This window comes from Xyrauchen texanus, chromosome 11 (genome assembly GCF_025860055.1).
Source record: "Xyrauchen texanus isolate HMW12.3.18 chromosome 11, RBS_HiC_50CHRs, whole genome shotgun sequence".
Classification (NCBI taxonomy): Eukaryota; Metazoa; Chordata; class Actinopteri; order Cypriniformes; family Catostomidae; genus Xyrauchen; species Xyrauchen texanus.
Window position 1 is genome coordinate 31342933 of NC_068286.1, and position 23903 is coordinate 31366835.

The 23903-nt window shown below is 40.9% G+C and overlaps 1 protein-coding gene across 1 annotated transcript; it reads right to left on the minus strand.

Moving 5' to 3' along the window:
• cenpq (centromere protein Q) lies at positions 1-23657 on the minus strand. The gene is made up of 9 exons (XM_052137598.1): positions 23654-23657; positions 22394-22499; positions 19985-20039; positions 13860-13953; positions 13689-13757; positions 13470-13599; positions 12702-12821; positions 12510-12587; positions 1-153 (listed from the first exon to the last, which is right to left on the minus strand). Exons 2-9 carry the CDS (start codon positions 22475-22477, stop codon positions 1-3), a joined length of 783 nt encoding a protein of 260 aa, XP_051993558.1. The 5' UTR covers positions 22478-22499; positions 23654-23657.
• Positions 23658-23903: the final 246 nt, after the last annotated feature.

The following is a 23903-nucleotide window of genomic DNA, read 5'->3' on the forward strand; positions in this document are numbered from 1 at the left end:
TCAGTCCACGGCTGTGTCACTGTTTGCCATCTGTACTGCAGCCACCTGTTTGTGTGCAAGTTCCAGATACGCCCTCACATTTCCGTCAACTGTAGACATCTGTAGGGCTTTGACCACTGCTGAGGGATTAGGTACCATCTTCATGAGCTGCTCCTGAAAAATCAATGACGTGTAAGTTTGGCAATAATTCAGCATGTTGCATGCAGGGTCCAAAATTAACTCAAACTTTGCTTGCCTAGTCAAAATTTGTATCTTTTCCTCAACATCGCTTAATTTTCTTTGATTTTATTATGTCAGATATACAAAAAGGTCAGTCTCTTTGTTTTGCTTATTGCCCTGACATTGAAATTAAAACTATTATGCTGTTAATTCCCCCAAAATGTACTGCCCCAAAAATGTATTTACTTGCCAAAGTCTCATTTCCACTTAGTGAATATTAATTGTGGATCCTGGTTTCAAATATGAGCGTAACATAAATGCACTTACACAACACTTACAAAAAGTACATTGTTAAATGTTGAAACTGCATTTCTTGAAAAGGTTGCGACAGGCTTGCCTGTGCAGCTTTGTTACAATTCCTTATAAGGAGAAGGCAAGTTTCTCAAGCTCAACATACTTTTGATGTACAATAATATATATCGTTCTATATAGATGTGGTGACAAAGGTGTGAAAACCTAATGTTATGTGTCTGTGTGCCCTTTGGACCATATAATGCTGTCAAAAACATTATTGTGACTGCTTTCAAAGGTATTATTCAGAATTCTTTTATCAGTTATCAGAGATACTATAAGCAAAGAAAGCTGTGGACATTTGTTAAATGCCATGTGCATGAGTCAATATCTACACTGGCCACTTAAAACTTAATATCTGATGCAGTGACATTCAGATAACAAAATATAAAAAGCACGTCATCTGCGCAAATTCTGCTAGAGCTTTTCACAGAACATACTTCAATTCAAGTTCACACAAGTGTCCTAATATAGTAAAAACTAGTTAATTACATTAACTATGGACATGTTCCACTAACAACCACAAAATACTATTTTATTCATGTTGAACACACACACATATACATATATATTTTTATTTATTTATATCTATATATATATACATACACTGAGAGCCAAAAGTTTGGAATTATGTACAGATTTTACAGAAATTGGTGCTTTTATTTCACCAACGTGGCATTCAACTGATCACAAAGTATAGTCAGGACATTAATAATGTGAAGAGTTACTAATACAATTTGAAAAAAGGTCTGAACTTAAACTACTTCAAAGAGTTCTCAAAAAAATAAAAAAATAAATCCTCCATGTGCTGCAACGACGGCTTTGCAGATCCTTTGCATTATTATCAGTTTATCCAGATACTCAGGTGACATTTCACCACAGGCTTCCTGTTGCACTCGCCATAGATGTGGCTATCTTGTCGGGCACTTCTCACACACCATACAGTCTAGTTGATCCCACAAACGCTCAATGGTGTTAAAATCCATCACTCTTTTCCAATTGTCTGTTGTCCAATGTCTGTTTCTTTGCCAACTCTAACCTTTTCTTTTTGATTTTCTGTTTCAAAAGTGGCTTTTTCTTTGCAATTCTTCCCATAAAGCCTGCAACCTGAGTCTTCTGTTTACTGTTGTACATGAAACTGGTGTTGAACAGGTAGAAGTCAATGAAGCTGTCAGCTGAGGACATGAGGCATCTATTTCTCAAACTAGAGACTCGGATGTACTTATCCTCTTGTTTAATTCCACATCTTTTTCTGTCCTTGTTAGAGCCAGTTGCCCTTTGTCTTTGAAGACTGTAGTGTACACCTTTGTATGACATTTTCAGTCTTTTTGGCAATTTCAAGCATTGTTTTCATTCCTCAAAACAATGGTTGACTAATGAGTTTCTAGAGAAAGCGGTTTCTTTTTTGCCATTTTTTGACCTAATATTGACCTTAATACATGCCAGTATATTGCATACTGTGGCAACTCAAAAACAAACACAAAGACAATGTTAAGCTTCATTTAAGTAACCAAATAGCTTTCAGCAGTGTTTAATATAATGGCAAGTGATTTTCTAGTACCAAATTAGCAATTTGATTACTCAAAGATAAGGTGTTGGAGTGATGGCTGCTGAAAATGGGACCTGTCTAGATTTGATCAAAAACTACTTTTTTCAATTAGTGATGGTGCTGTTTTTTACATCAGTGATGTCCTGACTATACTTTGTGATCAGCTGAATGGCTCTTTGGGGATTTAAAAGTAAAAATTTCCTTCCGAAACAGCAAAATCTGTACATTATGTGTGTGTTTTTTTCAAGTTCGGGCACTTCCATGTCCCAGGATACTTTTTACCAGGCCTTCATTATTTATTTCTGGTAATTTTTTCAAAGGCTTTTTATGTAAAGATTTGACTGTTTTAGCCTTGTACCAGACCCAGACTTCAATATTAAACTGTGAATATCCATTATAAAAATGCACACTATAACAAGTTTCAAACTATGATTATCTAAACAAAGAGTTAACATTATAATCCATTTTTCAAAGTTGTTAACCAAGTGGACAAAAAGTGTCAGTGAAAAGCATGCTTGAGATTAAATATGAGACAAAAATCTAGGGAAATATCACTTATGAGCAGCATATTTTATCAATTAAGATATTTGTCATTTTTGCATTTTATTATAATTTAAATTATGCAAAAAGTGTGAAAATATTATTTAATTGTGTCTATTTAGGATGCATAAAATGTTAGCTATGAGCAAGACAAAAAAAAAAAAACATTTTATTTCAAAAACATTAAAAATGTAATTTCCATCAGCATCATTTCCAGCACAGAATTCTATTAAACACAATATAGAATTTGAGATTTGCTGGAAATGACCCTGGTGGTCATCGAAATGACTTCTGTGATGCATACTGTTGGGACACTGTTAGCAGACAGATAAAAAAAATGACTGTGTGTGAAATAAGATAATGAGACTCTCAAGAAGTCCACAGTGCTAAAAGTGCCAGAAGTTAAAGAAACACCCATATATTGCTTTACAATTGCTCCCCCATAAAAAAATCTTGTACATTTAAAGTTTTAAATTTAAAGAGCAAAATTAAGAGGCTAGATCTATGAAGAACTTTGTGCTCTAGTAGTAATTTAATCATAAACACATTGGTTGTATAAATATAATTGGTGATGACACAGCAAAAAAGTCACACCCAAAAAGCATGGTAAACGATACAGTTTAATGCAGTTAAAAAACTGAAGTGAAGCTACTCTGACCTACTAACTCTTTTTCTGCTGTCAAAAAGACCTGCTGTTCCTCCCTCAGGTAAGGCTGTCTCCCCTGCTGCCCCTATGGGAGGGGGGCTGACTAACTGACTGGGAGTAGGTTTGCAACAGTATTTCAAGAGATTATGGATTAAGGTATGATAACCATATAAGAAAATATCACGGTTTAACGGTATCAAGGTATTACACAATTACTATTATCAGTGAAAGCAGAAGGGTTATTTTATTGTAATTTTTTGAGCAAACACATTATTATAATTGAAACCATTTATTTTATTGAAGTATGTGTATAAAAAGTCTCCCTTTTGAAAATAAAATAGAAAAAATAAGAAAGTTAACAGAATTATAATAATAAACATGATAAAAATAGCATGTAACTATAACATGTTATATAACTAAAGCATGTTAGTTTACATGTTAGCATAGCATGTTAAATTAACTACTAAATGAAAAATAACATCAGCTGTGTGAGCTTTTAAAGTAATGTCCTATGATTATTAATAATTAACATATACGGTAAGTGCACGACCGCACAGCCAGACTGCTCCTGTCTGTACCTTTAACTCAGTGGTTCTCAACTGATTTTGCTTCAGGACAGATTTTACATTGGACTTCGAGTGGCGACACACCATATTAAAAACGTAACCTGTATTTAATGTATCCTGGGTCGCATTTCCTTTTATGTTGCATAGTTTTGTTATGGTTTTCAAGTACAAGGGCATGCATCAAGTGACATTATTTTTGTTGTTGATGTCAACAAGTTTTCTTCCCCATTTTAAAAATTGAAGAGCATATTTACTTGTATGAGCCCATTATTATCCCATTTGTTACCTAATATTAAATATTTATACACATATTACACAGAAGGAAAGGCTCCTCATTACAATGGTTAGGTCAGTGTAGCTAGTCTTAAATAATAGTAATAATAATAACAAAATATAGTATTTATAAAAAATAAATACTAGCTGAAACACATCTTGAAACTTTAACTTCAACTGCCACTGTTGATATAACAGTGTTGATATTAGGTCTAACAGATTCTACATTAAGATTATTTCATATGAAACTATACAATTTTGTAAAAATATAACATTTACTTTTATTCATGTAAAATCGAAGGTGTGTCATTTATTAATTTTTTTGCTGCATAGCACAGTGTTGCTCTTCATCCTCAGTGCTGTTTGGCATGTCAGGGCTGCCTACTGTTTGAGAGGTTCGACTTGACTTCCTCTGTAATACTTTAAAATAGAAAAGTCTCACAAAAATTGAAATTGGTCACATCAGTTTTGATGTCTACGCTCCACAATAACGAGGGAAGCCCGGTTGTTGCACGCGTGTGCCAGCGAGAAGAGCAGATCATGATCGCGAGCTCGTTACACTCGTGCGAAAGTGCAGATGAGAAGCCTTTAGCTGCTTGCGAGATTATCATTAAATCTGCCTCGGCAGTCCTAAATAGTCTATCACTTGGGTGGCCGCCGAAATATCTTCAATGGGAGAACCATGGTATTGTTCTTTCCCTGCTATCCGCGACCCAGTATGAATAGACCAGTTGAGAAACACTGCTTTAACTCTCACTCAGACACACAGACAGACAGACAGACAGACACACACACACACACACACACACACAAGACCCCCTCGCCTTGCTTCTCTGACATTTTCTCCACTGCATGTGTGTGTGCCGCAAGTTGATCAGTCTGACAGGCAGACAAGGAGGAAAGGAGATGCGCACGCGCATGTGAGATTCTCCGTCCGGTTGCATTTTTTTCTCGATACTGTAGATAAGAAAAAGTACGTGGTATGATAACCATACATTTTCATACCGTGAAACCGGTATACTGCTGCAACCCTGACTGGAAGTGAGGGATGCGGCACAAAACGCAACGTTAGAGATCTTTTATGTTATTATGAGAAGTGTAAAAATATTTTTGGTTCACTGTGGCGGGCCGCCACTGTCTCGGTACAGTTGAAGTCAGAAGTTTACATACACTTGGCAGGTTTGGTTTGCTTAAAACGAACTCTGGTGCGATTGCTCTGTAAGTGTGTGAACGCTGCCATCCAAACCTTGGTGTGCACTAAACAAGTGGACCGAGAACACCTGAATAGTGGGTCTTGGTCTGCTTTCAAACAAACTCTGGTGCGGTTCGACTGATATATGAAAGCAACATAGACCAAACACGTCTAAACAGACCAAATACAGGAAGTAATTTGCCTAATACTGACCTCAAACATACCTGGTTCTTCTCATCATAGGAGCTATGTTGCCCATTACAGTTCGGTACAGGCCCATTCCAGCTTTGTGTAGATCTACAATCTTGTCCCTGACATCCTTGGACAGCTCTTTAGTCTTGGCCATGGTGCAAAGTTTGGAATCTAATTGATTTTATACAGGTAACAAGCAGAGATTAGATCCCTTTAAGAGTGTGCTCCTAATCTCAGCTCGTTACCTGTATAAAAGAAACCTGGGAGCCAGAAATCTCTGATTGAGAGGGGGTCGAATACTTATTTCCCTCATTAAAATGCAATTCAATTTATAAAATTTTTGACATGCCTTTTTCTGGATTTTTGTTGTTGTTATTCTGTCTCTCACTGTTCAAATTAACCTTCCTTTAAAATTATAGACTGTTTATTTGTTTGTCAGTGAGCAAATGTAGAATCAAATACTTTTTTCCCCTCACTGCACCTTCGAACTACCTTCAAACTCAGTGCCTCTTTGCTTGACATCATGGAAAAATCTAAAGAAATCAGCCAAGACCTAAGAAACACAATTGTAGAACTTTCCAGCAGGTATAACTAGTGTTTATAAATATATATATATATATATATATATATATATATATAAATATATATTACAAGTGATGGATGTTATTATTTTGTTCTGGGGTATTTGAGAAAATAAGTGTGTACATTTACCGACTTATTCCAAATGAAGGCATATTTATGTTATATTTCATGTTATATGTTATATTCTGACTAGGTTAAAGGTTTGTTTATTATTTATTCCTGGTCCCCAGACTATGTGTCTGTGTATGCTTGTGTAATGATTGATGAAATGAGGCAGACGAGGAAATGGGATCCAAATGCAGCGTATGCTTTATTGAATGAAACTGGCAGGGCAAAACACAAAGCAAAGACCCACGATGGGGAAATGAAACATTAAAGAAAGAACTAAAGGCGAAACAAACAACGAGGGCATTGAAGGGAGGATATCACACCACGTAAACATCAACAACGATCGACAAACACTGAACAAAGACACGGGGTATAAATACACAGACATGGGGAAGGTGGCCAATGAAAGAACTGAACTCAAACAAGATGACAAGGTGATTAACGCAAATTAACAAGGGCAGGTGTGAACAATGGACAGTGAACGCGAACGCTAACAAGGGTTGTGGAGTCAAATACAGGACTAAAGTGACAACTAAAAGAGAGAGAATGGAAAACAAGAGGGCAACGTGAAACAAGACAGGGTGGACTAAGGAGTTAAATAAGGGAACACAAATGAACACAAGTGAAACAAGGACTAAACTGAACTTCAAAATAAAAGCACAAAGACAAGACAGGGTAATCATTACAGAGCCCCCTTTAAAGATCGGATTCCAGACGATCCAAAACAACTAAAAAAAGACAAAAAGACCCACAAACAGAAGACAAAATGAGGGCACCAGGGGCAAACAGACAGAGACAGCTCACGGGGTACAAGGGGCACTGAGAAAGTCCTGGGAGGTGGAGAGGGTAGACAGGTAGACCGGGGGTACACTGGGCAGGCAGGAAGTCCGGGGGCACAGAGGGCAAGACAGGCAGAACATGGGGGCCGAGAGGGCAGGGAAGCAGTCTATGGGGGTGTGTCTGGGGACCAGGGTCGGATGATCTGGTGGTCATCCATCGGGTAGGGATAGGTTCAGGAAGCCTAGGAGACGGCCAGAAGCAAGGGATAGGTCTAGGAGGTGGCCATCGGACAGGGACAGGTCCAGGAGGCGACCTCAGGACAGGGAGAGGTCTAGGAGGCCTGGGTGGAGGCCACAGGACAGGGACTGGATCAGGGGGCCTGGGAAGCGGCCACGGGACTGGGGCTGGGTCAGGAGGTCTGGGGGGACGCCACAGGGCAGGGACTGGGTCAGGGGGCCTGGGAAGTGGCCGCCGGTCGGGAGCAGGGTCAGTAGCCTTTGGAGGTGGTCGTGGGCCAAGGGCCGGTTCAGGGGTCCTGGGAGATGACCACAGGGCAAGGGCTGGTTCGGGGAACCTGGGAGCTGTGGCCACTGGGGCGGCTGGCGGAGCCGCGTGAGGCGGAGCCAAGGAGGACCTCTGAGGCGGGGCAGTCGAAGACTTAGGTGGCGGCGCCGCAGGAGGCATAGGCAGGGCCGTAGGAGACCCTGGGGGCGAAGCAGGGGCAGGCAGGGCCATGGGGTACCCCATGGGCGGAGCCATAGAAGGCTTGGGAGGCGGTGCCATGGAAAGCTCCGGAGGCGGAGCTGAGGGGTGTGGCGCCGTAGGCAGTTCTTGAGGCGGAGGCCTGGGAGGCTCCGGGGACGGAGCTGAGGAAGACACAGGAGACGGAGCCAAGGAAGGCCCGGGAGGCGGAGCCGCAGGAGGCTCGGGAGGCGGCGCAGAGGGAGGCTCAGGAGGCGGGGCTGAGGAAGGCGCAGAAGGTGGAGCCGCAGGAGGCTCCGGAGGCAGAGCCGTAGGTGGCTCTGGAGGAGGCTCGGTAGGCAGAGCCATGGATGGCTCGAGAGGCTTGTAGGGTGGAGCCCTGGGAGGCTCGAGAGACTTGAGGGGCGGAGCCCTGGAAGGTTCGAGAGGCTCGAGGCGCGGAGCCCTGGTAGGCTCGAGAGGCTTGAGGGGCGGAGCCCTGAAAGGCTTCAGAGGCTTGAGGGGCGGAGCCCTGAAAGGCTTGAGAGGCTTGAGGGGCGGGGCCCTAGAAGGCTCGAGAGGCTCGAGAGGCCTGAGAGACGGAGCCCTGGAAGGCTCGAGAGGCTGAAGGGGCGGAGCCCTGGAAGGCTCGAGAGGCTTGAGGGGCGGAGCCCTGAAAGGCTCGAGAGGCTTGGGGGGCGGAGCCCTAGAAGGCTCGAGAGGCCTGAGAGGCGGAGTCCTGGAAGGCTCGAGAGGCTGAGGGGGCGGAGCCCTGGAAGGCTCGAGAGGCTTGAGGGGCGGAGCCCGGGAAGGCTCGAGAGGCTTGAGGGGCGGAGCCCGGGAAGGCTCGAGAGGCTTGAGGGGCGGAGCCCGGGAAGGCTCGAGGGGCGGAGCCCTGGAAGGCTCGAGAGGCTCGAGAGGCGGAGCCCTGGAAGGCTCGAGAGGCTCGAGGGGCGGAGCCCTGGAAGGCTCGAGAGGCGGAGCCCTGGAAGGCTCGAGAGGCGGAGCCCTGGAAGGCTCGAGAGGCGGAGCCCTGGAAGGCTCGAGAGGCTGGAGGGGCGGAGCCCTGGAAGGCTCGAGAGGCTGGAGGGGCGGAGCCCTGGAAGGCTCGAGAGGCTTGAGGGGCGGAGCCCTGAAAGGCTCGAGAGGCTTGGGGGGCGGAGCCCTGGAAGGCTCGAGAGGCTTGGGGGGCGGAGCCCTGGAAGGCTCGAGAGGCTTGAGGGGCGGAGCCCTGGGAGGCTCGAGAGGCTTGAGGGGCGGAGCCCTGGGAGGCTCGAGAGGCTTGAGAGGCGGAGCCCTGGGAGGCTCGAGAGGCGGAGCCCTGGAAGGCTCGAGAGGCTTGAGGGGCGGAGCCCTAGAAGGCTCGAGAGGCTTGAGGGGCGGAGCCCTGGTAGGCTCGAGAGGCTTGAGGGGCGGAGCCCTGGAAGGCTCGAGAGGCTTGAGAGGCGGAGCCCTGGAAGGCTCGAGAGGCTCGGAATGCGGAGCTCTGGGAAGCTCGGGAGGCTCGGAAGGCGGAGCTCTGGGAAGCTCGGGAGGCTCGGAAGGCGGAGCTCTGGAAAGCTCGGGAGGAGGAGCCCTGGAAGGCTCGAGAGACTTGAGAGACTTGGGGGGTGGAGCCCTAGGGGGCTCGAGATGCGCTGGCTCTTGGACGGTCACGGCCATAGGCACTGGCTCTGGCTCTTGGACGGTCATGGCTACTGGCTCTGGCTCAGGGACGGTCGAGGCTACAGGCGCTGGCTCAGGGACGGTCGAGGCTACAGGCGCTGGCTCAGGGACGGTCGAGGCTACAGGCGCTGGCTCAGGGACGGTCGAGGCTACAGGCGCTGGCTCAGGGACGGTCGAGGCTACAGGCGCTGGCTCAGGGACGGTCGAGGCTACAGGCGCTGGCTCAGGGACGGTCGAGGCTACAGGCGCTGGCTCAGGGACGGTCGAGGCTACAGGCGCTGGCTCAGGGACGGTCGAGGCTACAGGCGCTGGCTCAGGGACGGTCGAGGCTACAGGCGCTGGCTCAGGGACGTTTGAGGCTCGCGGCACTGGCTCATAGACGTTTGGGGCTCGCGGCACTGGCTCATAGACGTTTGAGGCTTGCGGCACTGGCTCATAGACGTTTGAGGCTTGCGGCACTGGCTCATAGACGCTTGCCGTGACATGCGTGGACCGAGAGGCGGAGACCCGTCTTCTCCTCCTCCTCCGGGCAGACGAAGAGGGTCGCGCTGGCTCGCTGACAGGCGTGAAGGGGCGAACCACGGGCGGATGGGGGTCAACACTGTGGGAGGCGCTACGGGGTTCTCCTCAACGATGTCCACGGTTAGAGAGGAGCCGCAGGCCTGTAGGGTCTCCTCTACGAACGCGAGAGCGTCCAGTCACGCGTTGGCGGTGGCAACTGCTCCTTTAGCTCGTCACGCAGGTTGCCTCGGAAGAAGACCACAAGGGAGGAATCAGGGAAGTCTGAGACGCTTGCCAGGACGAGAAAGTCGTGGATGTGGTCTTCTATCGGACGATCCCCTTGCTTTAGGCAGAGTAGTTCGTAATTCGCCCGGAAAACTGCTGGATCCATTGTGTGGGTCGATCGTTCTGTAATGATTGATGAAATGAGGCAGACGAGGAAATGGGATCCAAATGCAGCGTATGCTTTATTGAATGAAACTGGCAGGGCAAAACACAAAGCAAAGACCCACGATGGGGAAATGAAACATTAAAGAAAGAACTAAAGGCGAAACAAACAACGAGGGCATTGAAGGGAGGATATCACACCACGTAAACATCAACAACGATCGACAAACACTGAACAAAGACACGGGGTATAAATACACAGACATGGGGAAGGTGGCCAATGAAAGAACTGAACTCAAACAAGATGACAAGGTGATTAACGCAAATTAACAAGGGCAGGTGTGAACAATGGACAGTGAACGCGAACGCTAACAAGGGTTGTGGAGTCAAATACAGGACTAAAGTGACAACTAAAAGAGAGAGAATGGAAAACAAGAGGGCAACGTGAAACAAGACAGGGTGGACTAAGGAGTTAAATAAGGGAACACAAATGAACACAAGTGAAACAAGGACTAAACTGAACTTCAAAATAAAAGCACGAAGACAAGACAGGGTAATCATTACAGCTTGATTAGTTACAGTGAGCAGGCATCCCGCCTTTATAATTCATTTTCATTTAGTTGATGTTCAGGACTGGTATGCCTTGCCGGTGAGAGACTATAAAATAGCACTGCTAGTAATTCATGTCAAAAAATTAATATCACATGATTGTGTAATTTTATTAGTTAATTCTGATGTTTGTGTTTCATTGCAGGTTTACAACCTAACCTAACTAATCTAACTAACGTCACAAATGTCCAACTGACAGGCCAGCATTGCTGTAGCATTCTGGCTACCTTGTTTGTGGATGAGTATTGTGTATGTGCGCAATAAAAGCTCATAAAGTGACACGAGTTGTATCCGCCGTACTTGTCCTGAAACCCTTCCAGTGGGGAGTTTATTGAGCTATAGCAGGTTGCTTAATAAAGAACTGGACAACAATTGTGGACCTTCACAAGTCAGGTTCATCCTTGGGAGCAATTTCCAAATGCCTGAAGGTACCATGTTCATCTGTACAAACAATAGTACGCAAATATAAACACCATGGGACCATGCAGCCATTATACCGCTCAGGAAGGAGACGCATTCTGTCTCCTAGAGATTTGCTACAACAATGGCAAAGGACCTTGTGAAGATGCTGGGGAAAACAGGTGGATAATGACATATATCCACAGTAAAACGCGCTGTGGCAGTGGGGGCGTGGTCAAGCGCCCGTCCGGGAGAGGAAAGCGGTACACCTGAGCTAATTTATGCCTAACACCTGTCTCTAATTCCAGTGAGCACGAGGAGAGCGGCATAAAAGCAGACACAGAGCCTCCAGTCGAGAGAACCCGACAAGCCAACCTAGTGTACTTGTGTTGTGTTGTATTTTATTTTTGGTAGACTGTTGTGAGAGAGATGGCAATTAAAGCCTTACCTTTTTGTTGAAGCCTCGTTTCCTGTCCTCTTTCCCGTGAGGGTTGTTACACGCGCCTATATTGAAATAACCTGAAATGCGGCTCCAAAACTGCCATAAAAAGTGCACATGGGGACAAAGATCTTACTTTTTGGAGAAATGTCCTCTGGTCTGATGAAACAAAACTTTTACTGTTTGGCCATAATGGCCATCATTATGTTTGGAGGGAAAAGGGTGAGGCTTGCAAGCTGAAGAACACCATCCCAACCGTGAAGCATGGGAGTGGCAGCATCATGTTGTGGGAGTGCTTTGCTGCAGGAGGTACTGGTGCACTTCACAAAATAGATGACATCATGAGGAACGAAAATTATGAGGATATATTGAAGCAACATCGCTTTAACTTCCTGGCTGATGTCTTGATCAGTCGCAAATGGGTCTTCCAAATGGAGGCCTACAAACCTGACCCAGTTACACCAGTTCTGTCTGGAGAAATGGGCCAAAGTTCCAGCAACTTATTGTGAGAAGATTGTGGAAGGCTACCCAAAATGTTTGACCCAAGTTAAACAATTTTAATGCAATACTACCAAATACTACCAAATACTACCAAAGTGTATGTAAACTTCTGGCCCACTGGGAATGTAATGAAAGAAAAAAAAGCTGAAATAAATCATTATCTCTACTATTATTCTGACATTTCACATTCTTAAAATAGTGATCCTAACTGACCTAAGACAGGGAATTTTTTCTACGATTAAATGTCAGGAATTGTGAAAAACTGAGTTTAAATGTATTTGGATAAGGAGTATGCAAACTTCTGACTTCAACTGTAATTAATAGGAAACACTGGAATCTAATTGTGATTGCGGTTCATAGGGGTCATTTTGAAGTGAACTGTGATGTACCTGTAGTGTCGGCTCATTGGCTGGGCGAGATGGTAAAGCAGGGAGCCGCAGGACAGTCTGCTCTGACAGCTGAAGAAACTGAAACATAGTTAAATATCACAATGACAGGTACAAGACGTCAGTCACAGTTCAATTGAAACCAATTGAGTGCTAGTAAATCACTGAGATGTGAAAGTGTTAATGTTCTAGAACCTCCGGTGCATTCTCCTCGTTCTCTTCTAGTTTGCTCCTCATCATCCTGCATTTTTCTTCCAAACTGTCCATCTTCCCTTCCATCTCCTCAAGAGAGCTCACCATAGGGGCCAAGTTCTCCTAAACACATTGCCAGTACACACAAAAAGGTGATCAACTGGTTATTTCATTAATAAACAATCATACTGATTCACACACTCTGTTCCAAAACCTAAAGAGATGCCTACCTAGACATCACAGGTGTGCTCACAAAATGAAGGCTATTCCAAAAGGTAGATAGCATAATTAAGCTGCCTTGTAAGATACCTCGTTTTAGGTATGTAGAGAGAATAAAAGATTGAGTTGCAATGTGCTCAAAGATAAATCCAAGATTGCGGGTAACTCAAGAGAAATGCTGATTTAAAATATGCTGAAGTCTTGATAAAAAATGGTTGTGTAATTAAAAATTTGTGTATGCTTTGTATTTTTATAGTTATTGGAGTACCCTGTTAGCTTAGCATTACTACTGGAATCAATTGTCTGCCTTAGGACAAATCCACACTAGCTGTTTTCAGTTTACTAATGTCATTGTTTACAAAAGTATGCAGTAATGGAGAGTGTTTTCGAGGTGGAGGAAAATGCCATTCCAGTGTGGGTGAGAGGCATAAATGTAGCAAATTAACGACTTTTCAAAATGATATGGGTTAGTGCAGATGTGGACAGACTGTGTAGACAGCAGACAAAACTCACAAGGTTCTGGAAGAGAATCATTCTTTGCTCATCATATACCTCTAGAGACTTAAGTGTCTTCTTGCCTTGCTCAGCCTTCTTACTCTCAGCTTTAAACTGATTGGACACCTGTAAAATGTCTCCATGTTTCCTTGGAGGAACGGAGAGCTGTGCACACTTTGCCAGAAACCTAAGAAAACACATTGCCAAACAGTAAATGGTTCAAAAGAATTGTATTTTTGGTAAACGAAGAGTAGTATTTCTGGAAGTGTCTCTTACTGATCTTTAAGGAGGTTGAGATGCTTTTGCGATTCTTCTTTATCTTTGCGTCTCAATGTTAAAACAGACCTGAGATGAGACCGTGAAATAACAGTACAAATTTAGACAATGATACAATCCATTTTCTCACAGTACACAAATATAATTATTACATTACACTGTATTACTTACAGAATTGACAAGTCAAGCATGTTGTCGAGGGTCAGTATGGAAGACTTGGTCATTGGCTTCCACTTACTCTGATTTTTAATTTTTCCAGCCATCACTGAGGTTGCATCAGAAAAGAAGGTGTGTGGAGGGGAATAAAGACAAAAATAGTTCCAACAGGGTTTTATTGTATATTCGGCTGTAATCAAGCACGTTAATGGAATAACACTATTGAACATACACTCATTCTTTATTATAACTATTTTCCACATTTTAGAACAATAGTAAAGTCATCAAAACCATGAAATCACACAAATGCATGTATGTGAATGATGTAGCGATCAAGAAAATGTCAAAACTATTTTCTATTTGAGTTTGTTTGTTTTGTTCTAATGATTCTCTCAGGCAACTTCATCCTGAGATGCTTTTTAAACAAAATTACATTATTAGCTTTCATCCATAGATACAATTTAACTTTGACTACAAAGCTAATGTCAAGCATTTAAGCATAATGTTTTAGACCAAAAGGTCCTTAAGATAATGAAAAGCTAATTCCGTCATGTGTATTGAAATTTTCAACTGGTAGTGTAGCTAGCAGTAAAAGTAACTAAGAAAATGAAAAAGAAAATTTCAAAAAAGTAATTGTTCACTGAAAATCTTCCCCTCCCCCATAGCTCTCAAATTATTTTCGCAAATATTCAGATTCGACAACAAGACACGTGAGAGCCAATGGCATTTGGTGTCATTGATGTCAAACCTGATGCACAAATTAAATTTGCACACACACAAATTAGGTTTGAGAGCTACTTCCGAGTAAGGTTGAAATTTAACATAAAAATGCACATTCGAATGCTAAAACAGTGCATTCAAATTTTGGATGCATGCTAAGCACTGACGATGACTTAGATTTGTGATCTTAATCCCCAAATAACACAATTTAATGGAACACATTTGTCTCGAGAAGCACTTTTAAGGTTGAAGGTTGAAAAAGTGCAGCGTTTCTGCACAAGAAACACGGCACAGCAGTCAAAGACATTCATCTAGCGCATGTTTACATAGAAAAACAATTGAAAAAGTGTGCGGATGACGCAAAAAGGTGTTTGGTGTGAACAGCCCCTTAGGCAGAGGTCTTTGGCTGTTATTATGAAGCTTGAGTCCACGGCGGACCAGTGCAACACCAACAATAGAAGCGTTGTTTTGGGGTTTTTTTGCTCGTTTTTCAACCCTACTGCCAAGGGGACATTTTTCAGTGAATAATGACTTAAATTTCAGTCTGTTCCCCCAAAGCTTTCATTTGACTTAAGAAGACTTGGAAAAAAAGTGCACAAAATGGTACTCTTTAGAACTTGACATTCCCTGGTGGTCACTTATGTGCAGTACCGCCGCTTTATATGCATATTACGCAGTCTGCGCAGGGCACCAACCCCCTGGGGGGCACCAGAATCTCCACTGGCTGACATTACTTGCACGTTACGTTATTCAGCAGTGGCCCCGCTTTTGTGCTTTCTGTATGCTATATTCTATTGTGTGGGAAAAAAACTGTGTGAACATTCTGCTAAACATCTCCTTATGTATTCCACAAAAGAAGGAATGTCATACTTTTTATTACTTATTTTTTATTTTAGTGGGAACGATTCCATTAACCTGTTAATACGCATTTCCCCACATGCGGTGGTGACGTCACTCTGCTTACATTTAATATATAATTTACAGTCTATAAATGTAATGAATGTTAACAAATTATACATATTTTCAAAGGTCTAAGTTGATATCCGATCTGTTTCACGATAGCAATGCTCAAGAAACAGCAATTTAGTTATTTGTGCCAGGAGTACAAATGAAAACATGTAATATCAAAACTGGAATTCATACATTTGTTATGAAAACACGATCGCCAGATGAATCCAGTTCACCACACTTGGGTCAATTGTCCATGACAAGTGTTCATTGAAAAACATCCAATAGCACTTTGTCCATAAAAGTGATAAATCTGAGAAATATTGATATATTCTCCATTGTTTACATGAGATCTCGCCTGAAATAATTACCCTTCGTCATCGTTCTTCAACAAACTATGCAATCTGAGCAGCATGCTGTAAAACTGTATATTATCTTATATATTAGAGTCTCATAAACAAAATGAGCTTGTCTCCAAAGTCTATTTTAAAAAATGTGGCGTAGTTTTATTCATAATAGCTCAGCAGTGCAGTCAGATTTTGTGTCGTCTTGAAAGGCAGAGCCTTAATTTTACTCTGTATACCAGCAGCGATTTTCAGAGAAACTTTTTTGCAGGAACGTCATTTCTTGTTAGATCAACTTCTCTCTTTAGTCACAGAACGTCACTTCTTTAGACTTGTGGCTTTGAGAACATTGTATTTCTGGGTTGTTTTGGCATTTTATTGTTGTTTTTTTATTATAAAAACTTGTTCAGCACAAAATATTTCCATTACTATAAACTTCAGCTTCTCTAACTTTAAAAAAATAACAATATTGTAATTAATAAAGCCCAAAGTGTCTTCTTTCAAAAGATACTACAACTGAGTCCATGCTCCAAAGAGTCCAGTAAATACAACCATTTAAGTTCAGGTATGTCATTTTCATGGTTTGTGCTCAAAAAGGGGGTGCGTATCAACAGGTTAAAGGGGTCATGACATGGTTTTTTTTATTGTATTATTATGTTCCCTTGGGTGCAATTATAGTATTAATATATTTTTTTTTAAGAAAAACTTTTAAAATCTAGTGATTTATGACCTTTTCCCACCCTGTTTCTCATCCTCTGATTCAAACAGTCTGTTTTGGGGGCGTTTTCCATTTAAGACTTCAGTGTTAACGCCCACTGTTATGATTGGCTAACGTCAGTGCCTATGTATCAATTATTGACGCCCCAGCCAGAACAATATGCAAGTAAACTAAGTAAAAACACTGTGATTATTCATAATGAATGAAATTGCGCTTTAAAAAGTAGTTTAAAGTTTAAAATAGATTACTTACAGTTTGCGTCGTCGTTGTTCCCAGAATAGTCGGCACGGACTTATCTTTGAGCAACAGTTTTCTGGCAAAGCCAGCATCATATTGAGATTTGTTCTCAAAACAGTCATCCTTAAAATGTACAGAACAAACGCTTAAGTTAACACTGCCGTGACTGGAACGTCCGCAAAAAATAAACTGCATCCATTTTTCCCTGACGTCTGGATCTTTCGGCAGCTTATTCAGAGGTTTTGTTTGACCACAGCCAGGAACAGCACATCTGTGTGGCATCGTAATTTTCCTGTGCACAAGTAGTCTCTGTCAGAGCTCGCTGTCCATCGACTGAACACTTGTGAGGCGCACGGCGATACTGAAATGAGCGTAGTTGTCTTGCGCTTAAATCGTAGTTATCTTGTGCTGGAGGCGGTCATATGCAAACGCTGTTACGTCACTTCTAACCGACACGTCACTTCTAACCATGAATCCAGAACGAGCTGTATTTTGAGCTTGATTAAATAAATGATTCGTTTAGAATGGGGAGGACGTCTTAAAATATTAAACTTGCAGGACGTTTTAATGATACAAAGACCTCTTATATACCAAAAGATCAAGGCAAATTTGGTTTCTCATGTCATGACCCCTTTAAGGCAGGCGTTCTCAATGGGGGTGGTACTGCCCCCATGTGGGTGTTCAAAGGATGCCAGGGGTGCTGAGAGCAAATTAGTAGAGAGGGCGTTAGGTTACAAATGGGGGGCGTTTATTTTTGTTACAACTTTCAAATATTTATATTTTGCATGTATTGTTTTTACATGTGTTTAGAGTAGGCCTAAACACTGATACTGTTTGTAATTACGAAAATAATTTGTTTTATAGAAATCATGTTACATCGGTAAGATCCAGACTTCCATATGCTTACTATGGTATTGTTACAAATACCACTGTTAAAACTACAAATGTTCACTGAAAAAACATTTTCATACAGGCAAATGCAAAATACAAAAAAAAAAAGATTAAATAGAAATGCGTAAATCTTAAAAAAACAACAGTCTAAAATATTTTATTTTGAGTGTAAAGGCGGGTGCACAATGAATGATTTTGGCCACGATTCTGCCGTCTGAGACAAATTTCAGGAATCCTATAGGATTTCTCTAGTTGCAGGGCAAAATCGGCAATCTTACAACATTCAGTGTGACATGTTCACAGACGGCCGATTAATAGCCTTTGCGATGATCTACAGCCTCCGACGAAGTTTGGGCAGCGTCTGAAATTTAGCATCGTAGCCGTATAGTGTGACTGCTATTACGATAGTCAGATGAGATATTCCGCTCCTCTCTCAGAAACCTGCCCCGTGTTTGCACTATCGCAACATTTGTGCCCAGTATTCAATCTACTCAAGCACTTTCAATGTTTTTTCTTCTTTTCATGTTATAATTTTTTTTTTATAAATAAATAAGCAGAAAATACTTGTAGAAAAGTGTAACACGTCAGCAATATGAAAGATTTATTCTCCAAATTAAATAAATACAGAGCTTAGGCTACAAAATGAAAATAAATAACTTATTGAATTTTCAATCATTTTTTTTCCTTTACATTTATCATGCATTTTCATTACAACGTTATTTTAATTACTATTTAATAACTAAATTTACTTTAAATGTCTGTAAACTTCTTTAGTTAAGATTCAAACCACCCCAATTTTATTTATAAATAAATTAAAAAGATTTAACAATATATACTGGTAAGTATTTATTGGAAGTTTTAATCCAAATCAGCAAATACAGTTGGATAAAATGATAGAAATCTATGCCATGTTTGTGCATCATCCATAGGGAATTTGCAAGCGTGATATATTATCAGCCTTTATGAATTTTCAAAATGTTCCGTGGCCTAAAGTTTAATAATCTAAAAGAGGAGAAAGACATACTATAACCTACCTTTTTTGTTATCTCCAATGTGCACGAAGAAGTTTGTAATTTGTATTTCTACAATAAATATTTGCTTGTGGTAGCTCATTATTACTGTAGGCTACCTCCCGCATTCACGATCATTCTCAACATCTGTAATTTTCTGTATTTGTGATCAGTCTTATTATAAGCCTATTTGACAAAATCCATCTTTCTTGTAAATGTTAGCCTATGCTCGTGGTGGAGTGGTATTGGAGCAATGAAAACGCTGATGTCCCGACTTTCAGAGAGAGAAAAAAAATGTTCCTCTGTTGTGGGCACATTTTGCTGTTTCGCTTCTATTCCGCTACACTCCCGTAACGCGAGTCACGTTCACTGATCGGGACCACAGTCAGCTGATGAGCATCATACAGTCTGACATAATGTCGCTCAATGTGCCATGGCGATATCTATGCGTTCGTACAGTCTGACAAGCAACAATCTTAAAGGACTATTATAAATCGTACAGTGTGCACCCGGCTTAAGAAATATAATTGATTTTGTTTGCCTTCAAAAATTCCAAGAGATGACTCATTTGAATCAATAAGAAACTGATGAAAGGAGTTCCAACTCAGTCACACTGTTAGAATAATTTAGTTGCATAAATTAGGTTTTAACTTTTTTACTTTTTATAGATAACCTTACTGTTGTTGACACCAGTAAATGTAGGTTTGTATCCAATTCAAAATCAATACTGCATTGTACAATGGGCATTTCAGTGGGACAAAATATTTAATATTATTGGTCTTTTCTCATTTGAAATATAATAACAATACAATGTTTATTATTAGTTTCTGTCTTCGTATTTTCATTTTATAGGCCCCAGATATAGCCCTCCATCTGCTAAAATGTAAGAAATACAAGGTTTGTTCTCACATTCATGACGCGCAAGCCAGCTGAATTTATTAGCAAAACTTTAAAATTACGCAATGCATCGAAGCTGCATCGAGCAAAATAAGCAAATAAAACTAATATGTTTTTTGTATTTCTTGAAAGTCTCCGCTTTCATATTGTCACTGGCTGGGGTAAGGGAATGAAGTAGGGGGGAGGTCATCAAAAAAAGGTTTAGAGTCACTGCATTAAGGAAAAAAGGAAACAAACCTTTTCTCAGTAGCCCATTTATGTATTGGGAAAACTTCCTTTAACAAGAAAGTTTGACAAATCAACTTCCCATTCATTTTCAGAAGAAACTCAACATACCCAACAAGTACAGACATCTCCAAATATTTCTCAACTTACCACTGTTTTTCTTAGACTGTTCCGGATGTGAGCCTTCAACACTGGTCTTAGACTTCTAAAACACACATAGATGTAAACTCTTACATTACATATTTCATTTGAAATAATGTCAAACATCAATTATCTAAGATTTACCACTGATAATTTAGGCAAAAAAATGTATCATTCAATAACGATAAACCATGGTTCACAGGAAAACTCAAGACAGCTCCGTCATGCCAAAAAGGATGCTTAAGTGGGGATAAAATACAGAAAGATACTAAGGAAATCAGAGAGGCTAAAAAAAAGCTACTCTGAAAAGCTGGGGGAAAAAAAAAAAAAAAAAAACAGTTTTCAGCCAACGATCCTGCATCTGTGTGGAAAGGCCTGAAAAGCATCACCAAGTATAAGACACCTCCCCCTCACTCTGTAGAGAGTCAACTAATGGCTGATGAACTGAATGTGTTTTACTGCAGGTTTGAAAAGCCCAGTCTCACACCCATCCATCGCTCTGATCTTCACTTCACACTGTAAGGCGGGGTGCCAATGTGTTTGCATTCAAAGGACAATACTCCCCAGGGAGGCAAAGAGCAAACGTATGATCTTTGAGAAAATCAACATATGAACTTTCTCACAATTAGCATCTATTCCTGAGGCACCACACCCCACTGAGCGAAGATTGCAAATTCACACCTCATTGTTGTCCTTCCACATCTGTCCCATTCTCCCCCCTCTACTCCTCCTTCAGCTCAGAATCACTTCAAACTCACCTAAAGATCTGCATGTAACATTTAAAATGTCTCAGTGCGACTGGTATAATGGTCCCTTTCCCATGTTGATAAAACTAATGGGAACAAAGTTATAAGGTCTTTGCCAAATGCTGTATAATTCTGGAGGTAATTCTGCCTGTATGTTAATGAGGTGTGATCCCAGGACTTCCAAATCTAACCACTCCCAAAATTCCCTTTGTTTATGGTTAAGAAGATGTGACACATTGTTCATGGTTCTCTGTAGTCAGATGAACCCACACAACAATGTGTGTAACTTTAATAATAGAAATATGCATTCAGATTTCCCATGCTTTGCAATTACATGTAGTTTTCTCAACTGCCAGGTATGTTTTTTGACTTGTTTCTGTAACTTATGTTTTAAATCCTACCTGGCAAATAAGTTGTTACTTTTTGATTTATTCTGTATTCCTCTGAAATCATTTCTATCAATACTGGGTCTTTAAAATAGGAAAAACCGCTCTGGAGGAACCAAGCAGGAGAATACCATTTTAAGAATAATTTATATCATAACTGAAGCTTTAATGTAGGAGGAAGCCACTTAAAGACTATCAGTTTGAATTTCATTAGAAACTGACCAAGAGGAAAATGAATAGAAGAGGATTCAGAATAATAAATAACTTAAATGATTAATATAAAAGAATGATCAGAAAGTAATTAGAGCATTAATCTAAATTACAGGTCAATTTAAAATTGGATTAAGATAAAATTAATAATTGGATGAATTTGTAAAGTGCAAATTATTAACAATAATTGCTTTACTTCAGTGGTCAGAAAAGACAGAACCATGCAAAGGGCATTCAGGGACCTTCAAGGGGCAAATCTATCTATTTTTAGCAGTTTGCCTACCTTTTTACAACACACACACCAACACCTCCTGGAACCCCCACCTCCTACTCAATCTGCACTTATGATCTGTGAGGAGGATGTGTTCCGGGTCTTTCGGAAACAAACGAGTAGAAAAGCTTAAGGCCCAGATGGTGTTTCAACTGCCTGTATGAAAGTCTGCGTGGACCAACTGGCCCCCATCTTCACACAGATCTATAACAAATCACTGGAGCAGTGTTAAGTTCCCTGCTGCTAATTTAGGAACATTTTGATATGTGTAAAAATAATACTGCTAATTAATTACATTTTCTTTAAAAATATGTTAATTAATCTAAATCATGAGGGCAAGCATTTCACCTGTATTTGCTAGTAAAGTCCCTGCAAATACACTTTTGCTAGAAAAAAAAATGACATTTACAGAACATTTTTGATGTGCTTAGAATTTTCACAAATCATTTTCACTGTTTACACAAAAGCTCATCCATGTCAGCCAGCTAAACAGTTTTACCTCGGTAACATATTTAAATAAGCACAATTAGTAACAACCACTAAATATTTTTTGATTATTTAAGTTAGCAAAGCACAAAAACACGTACATTATCAACAAACGTAAAATGTAGTGAAAACGCAGTACTGGCCCCATAGGGCAAGTAACAGCCCCATCAACTGGCCCCAAACTCTCCCACATTGGCCCCTGGGCTATCCTTACTGTTAAGTCATATATGTTATTGATTGGATATGATTATCAATAGTACGGACAAAAAAATTGTCAATAAAAAGTAGTTTTGTTCAGGTTAGAGCAGGTGTAACTCACTTGAGATCTCTTATCAGTCTTCCTCTCTGCAGCGCCTCTGGGGCCCCGTGTGGAGCTCCTTCCTGACCCCCGAGCTGGTTTCATAATGATGATCAATGTGCCAAAGCTGTAGGTTATACATAATATACATAAACTGAGATTACATACACTGAGGCAATTTCAACCTAACATTTAAAAACTCGTTTTTAACAAAGACAAGATTGCGTCAAAATCAAATAGCCTAAGTTACGCTTAAGTACCATTGGTTTGCCATGTTTAATACCATAATTTATTTATTTTTTACATGATGCCATGATAATAATTTTTTTGGACATTGTAATATAGCGCCATGGTGTTCTCGAAAGTTCCTTGGTACCATAAAGATGCCAGGTGATTTTGAACATGTACCCTGGTAATATTGTAGGCTAAATACAAGTTAAGCTCAATCGACAGCATTTGTGGAACAATATTGATTACCACAAAAATTGACTCGTACCTCCTTTTATTTAAACAAAGCAAAAATCAAGGTTGCAGTGAGGCACTTACAATGGAAGTGAATGGGGCCAATTTTGAAGGTTTTAAAGGCAAAAATGTGAAGCTTATAATTTTATATAAGCATTTTCATTAATTGTTCTGCTGAACTTAGTCTATTATTTGAGCTGTAAAGCTGTTTAAAACATTGTTTTTACAGTCGTTTTAGGGTTTACAGCGTTACATGGTCATACCAAAATTGGATCTAACTTTACACAGAAAAGTTTAGCATGTGATTGTATCACACTAAAATCATGTTAACATGGAAATTTATGTCTGGTGGTTATACTTTTGAAACAGTGAGTTTTTAACAGTTTTTACTTTTAACAGTTTAACATTACCAATTGGCACCATTAACTTCCATTGTAAGTGCCAAAATATAACACTGATATTACTTATGTATTATTTTTTTAAGAAAAGGAGGGGCAAGTACAAAATAATTGTTGTTGTAATCAATATTATGCCTCAAATGTTGTCAACTGAGGTTAAATTGTATTGAACAAGGAACATTCCATTAAAAGTAATCCTTTTAAGAATCTTGGCATCATGATAATACCATGTTTTGTGGCATGCATATTTATAATACGATATTCTTTAAAATACCTATGGATACCATGTAAATACTGTAGTACACATACGACAGTTTAACAGCATAAGTGCAGTGCAAACGAACGACAAAATGACTAAATAGTTTTCATTTTATCAGCTATGTACCACAAATGTATTTAAACGTCCGTATTCAACACTCACCCGATTCGCGCCACACGAATCAAAGCGGAACTGCTCTACGCATGCGCTATGAAAGAAACGTCATCTTTGTGACCGCCATATTGAGAAGGGAATGGAACACAAAAGTCAAGTCAAGTCAAGTGGTTTTTATTGTCGTTTCAACCATATACAGTTAGTACAGTACACAGCAAAACGAGACAACGTTCCTCCAGGACCATGGTGCTACATAAAAACAACAAAGGACCAACATAGGACCACATGAGACTACACA

Coding starts and splice junctions, on each gene's coding strand:
- cenpq (XM_052137598.1), bottom strand. CDS start 22,477: ATGAAACCAGCTCGGGGGTCAGGAAGGAGCTCCACACGGGGCCCCAGA. Junction 12,588..12,701: donor ACGAGGAGAATGCACCGGAG/GTTCTAGAACAT, acceptor ACTATGTTTCAG/TTTCTTCAGCTGTCAGAGCA. Junction 154..12,509: donor CCAATGAGCCGACACTACAG/GTACATCACAGT, acceptor TTGATTTTTCAG/GAGCAGCTCATGAAGATGGT.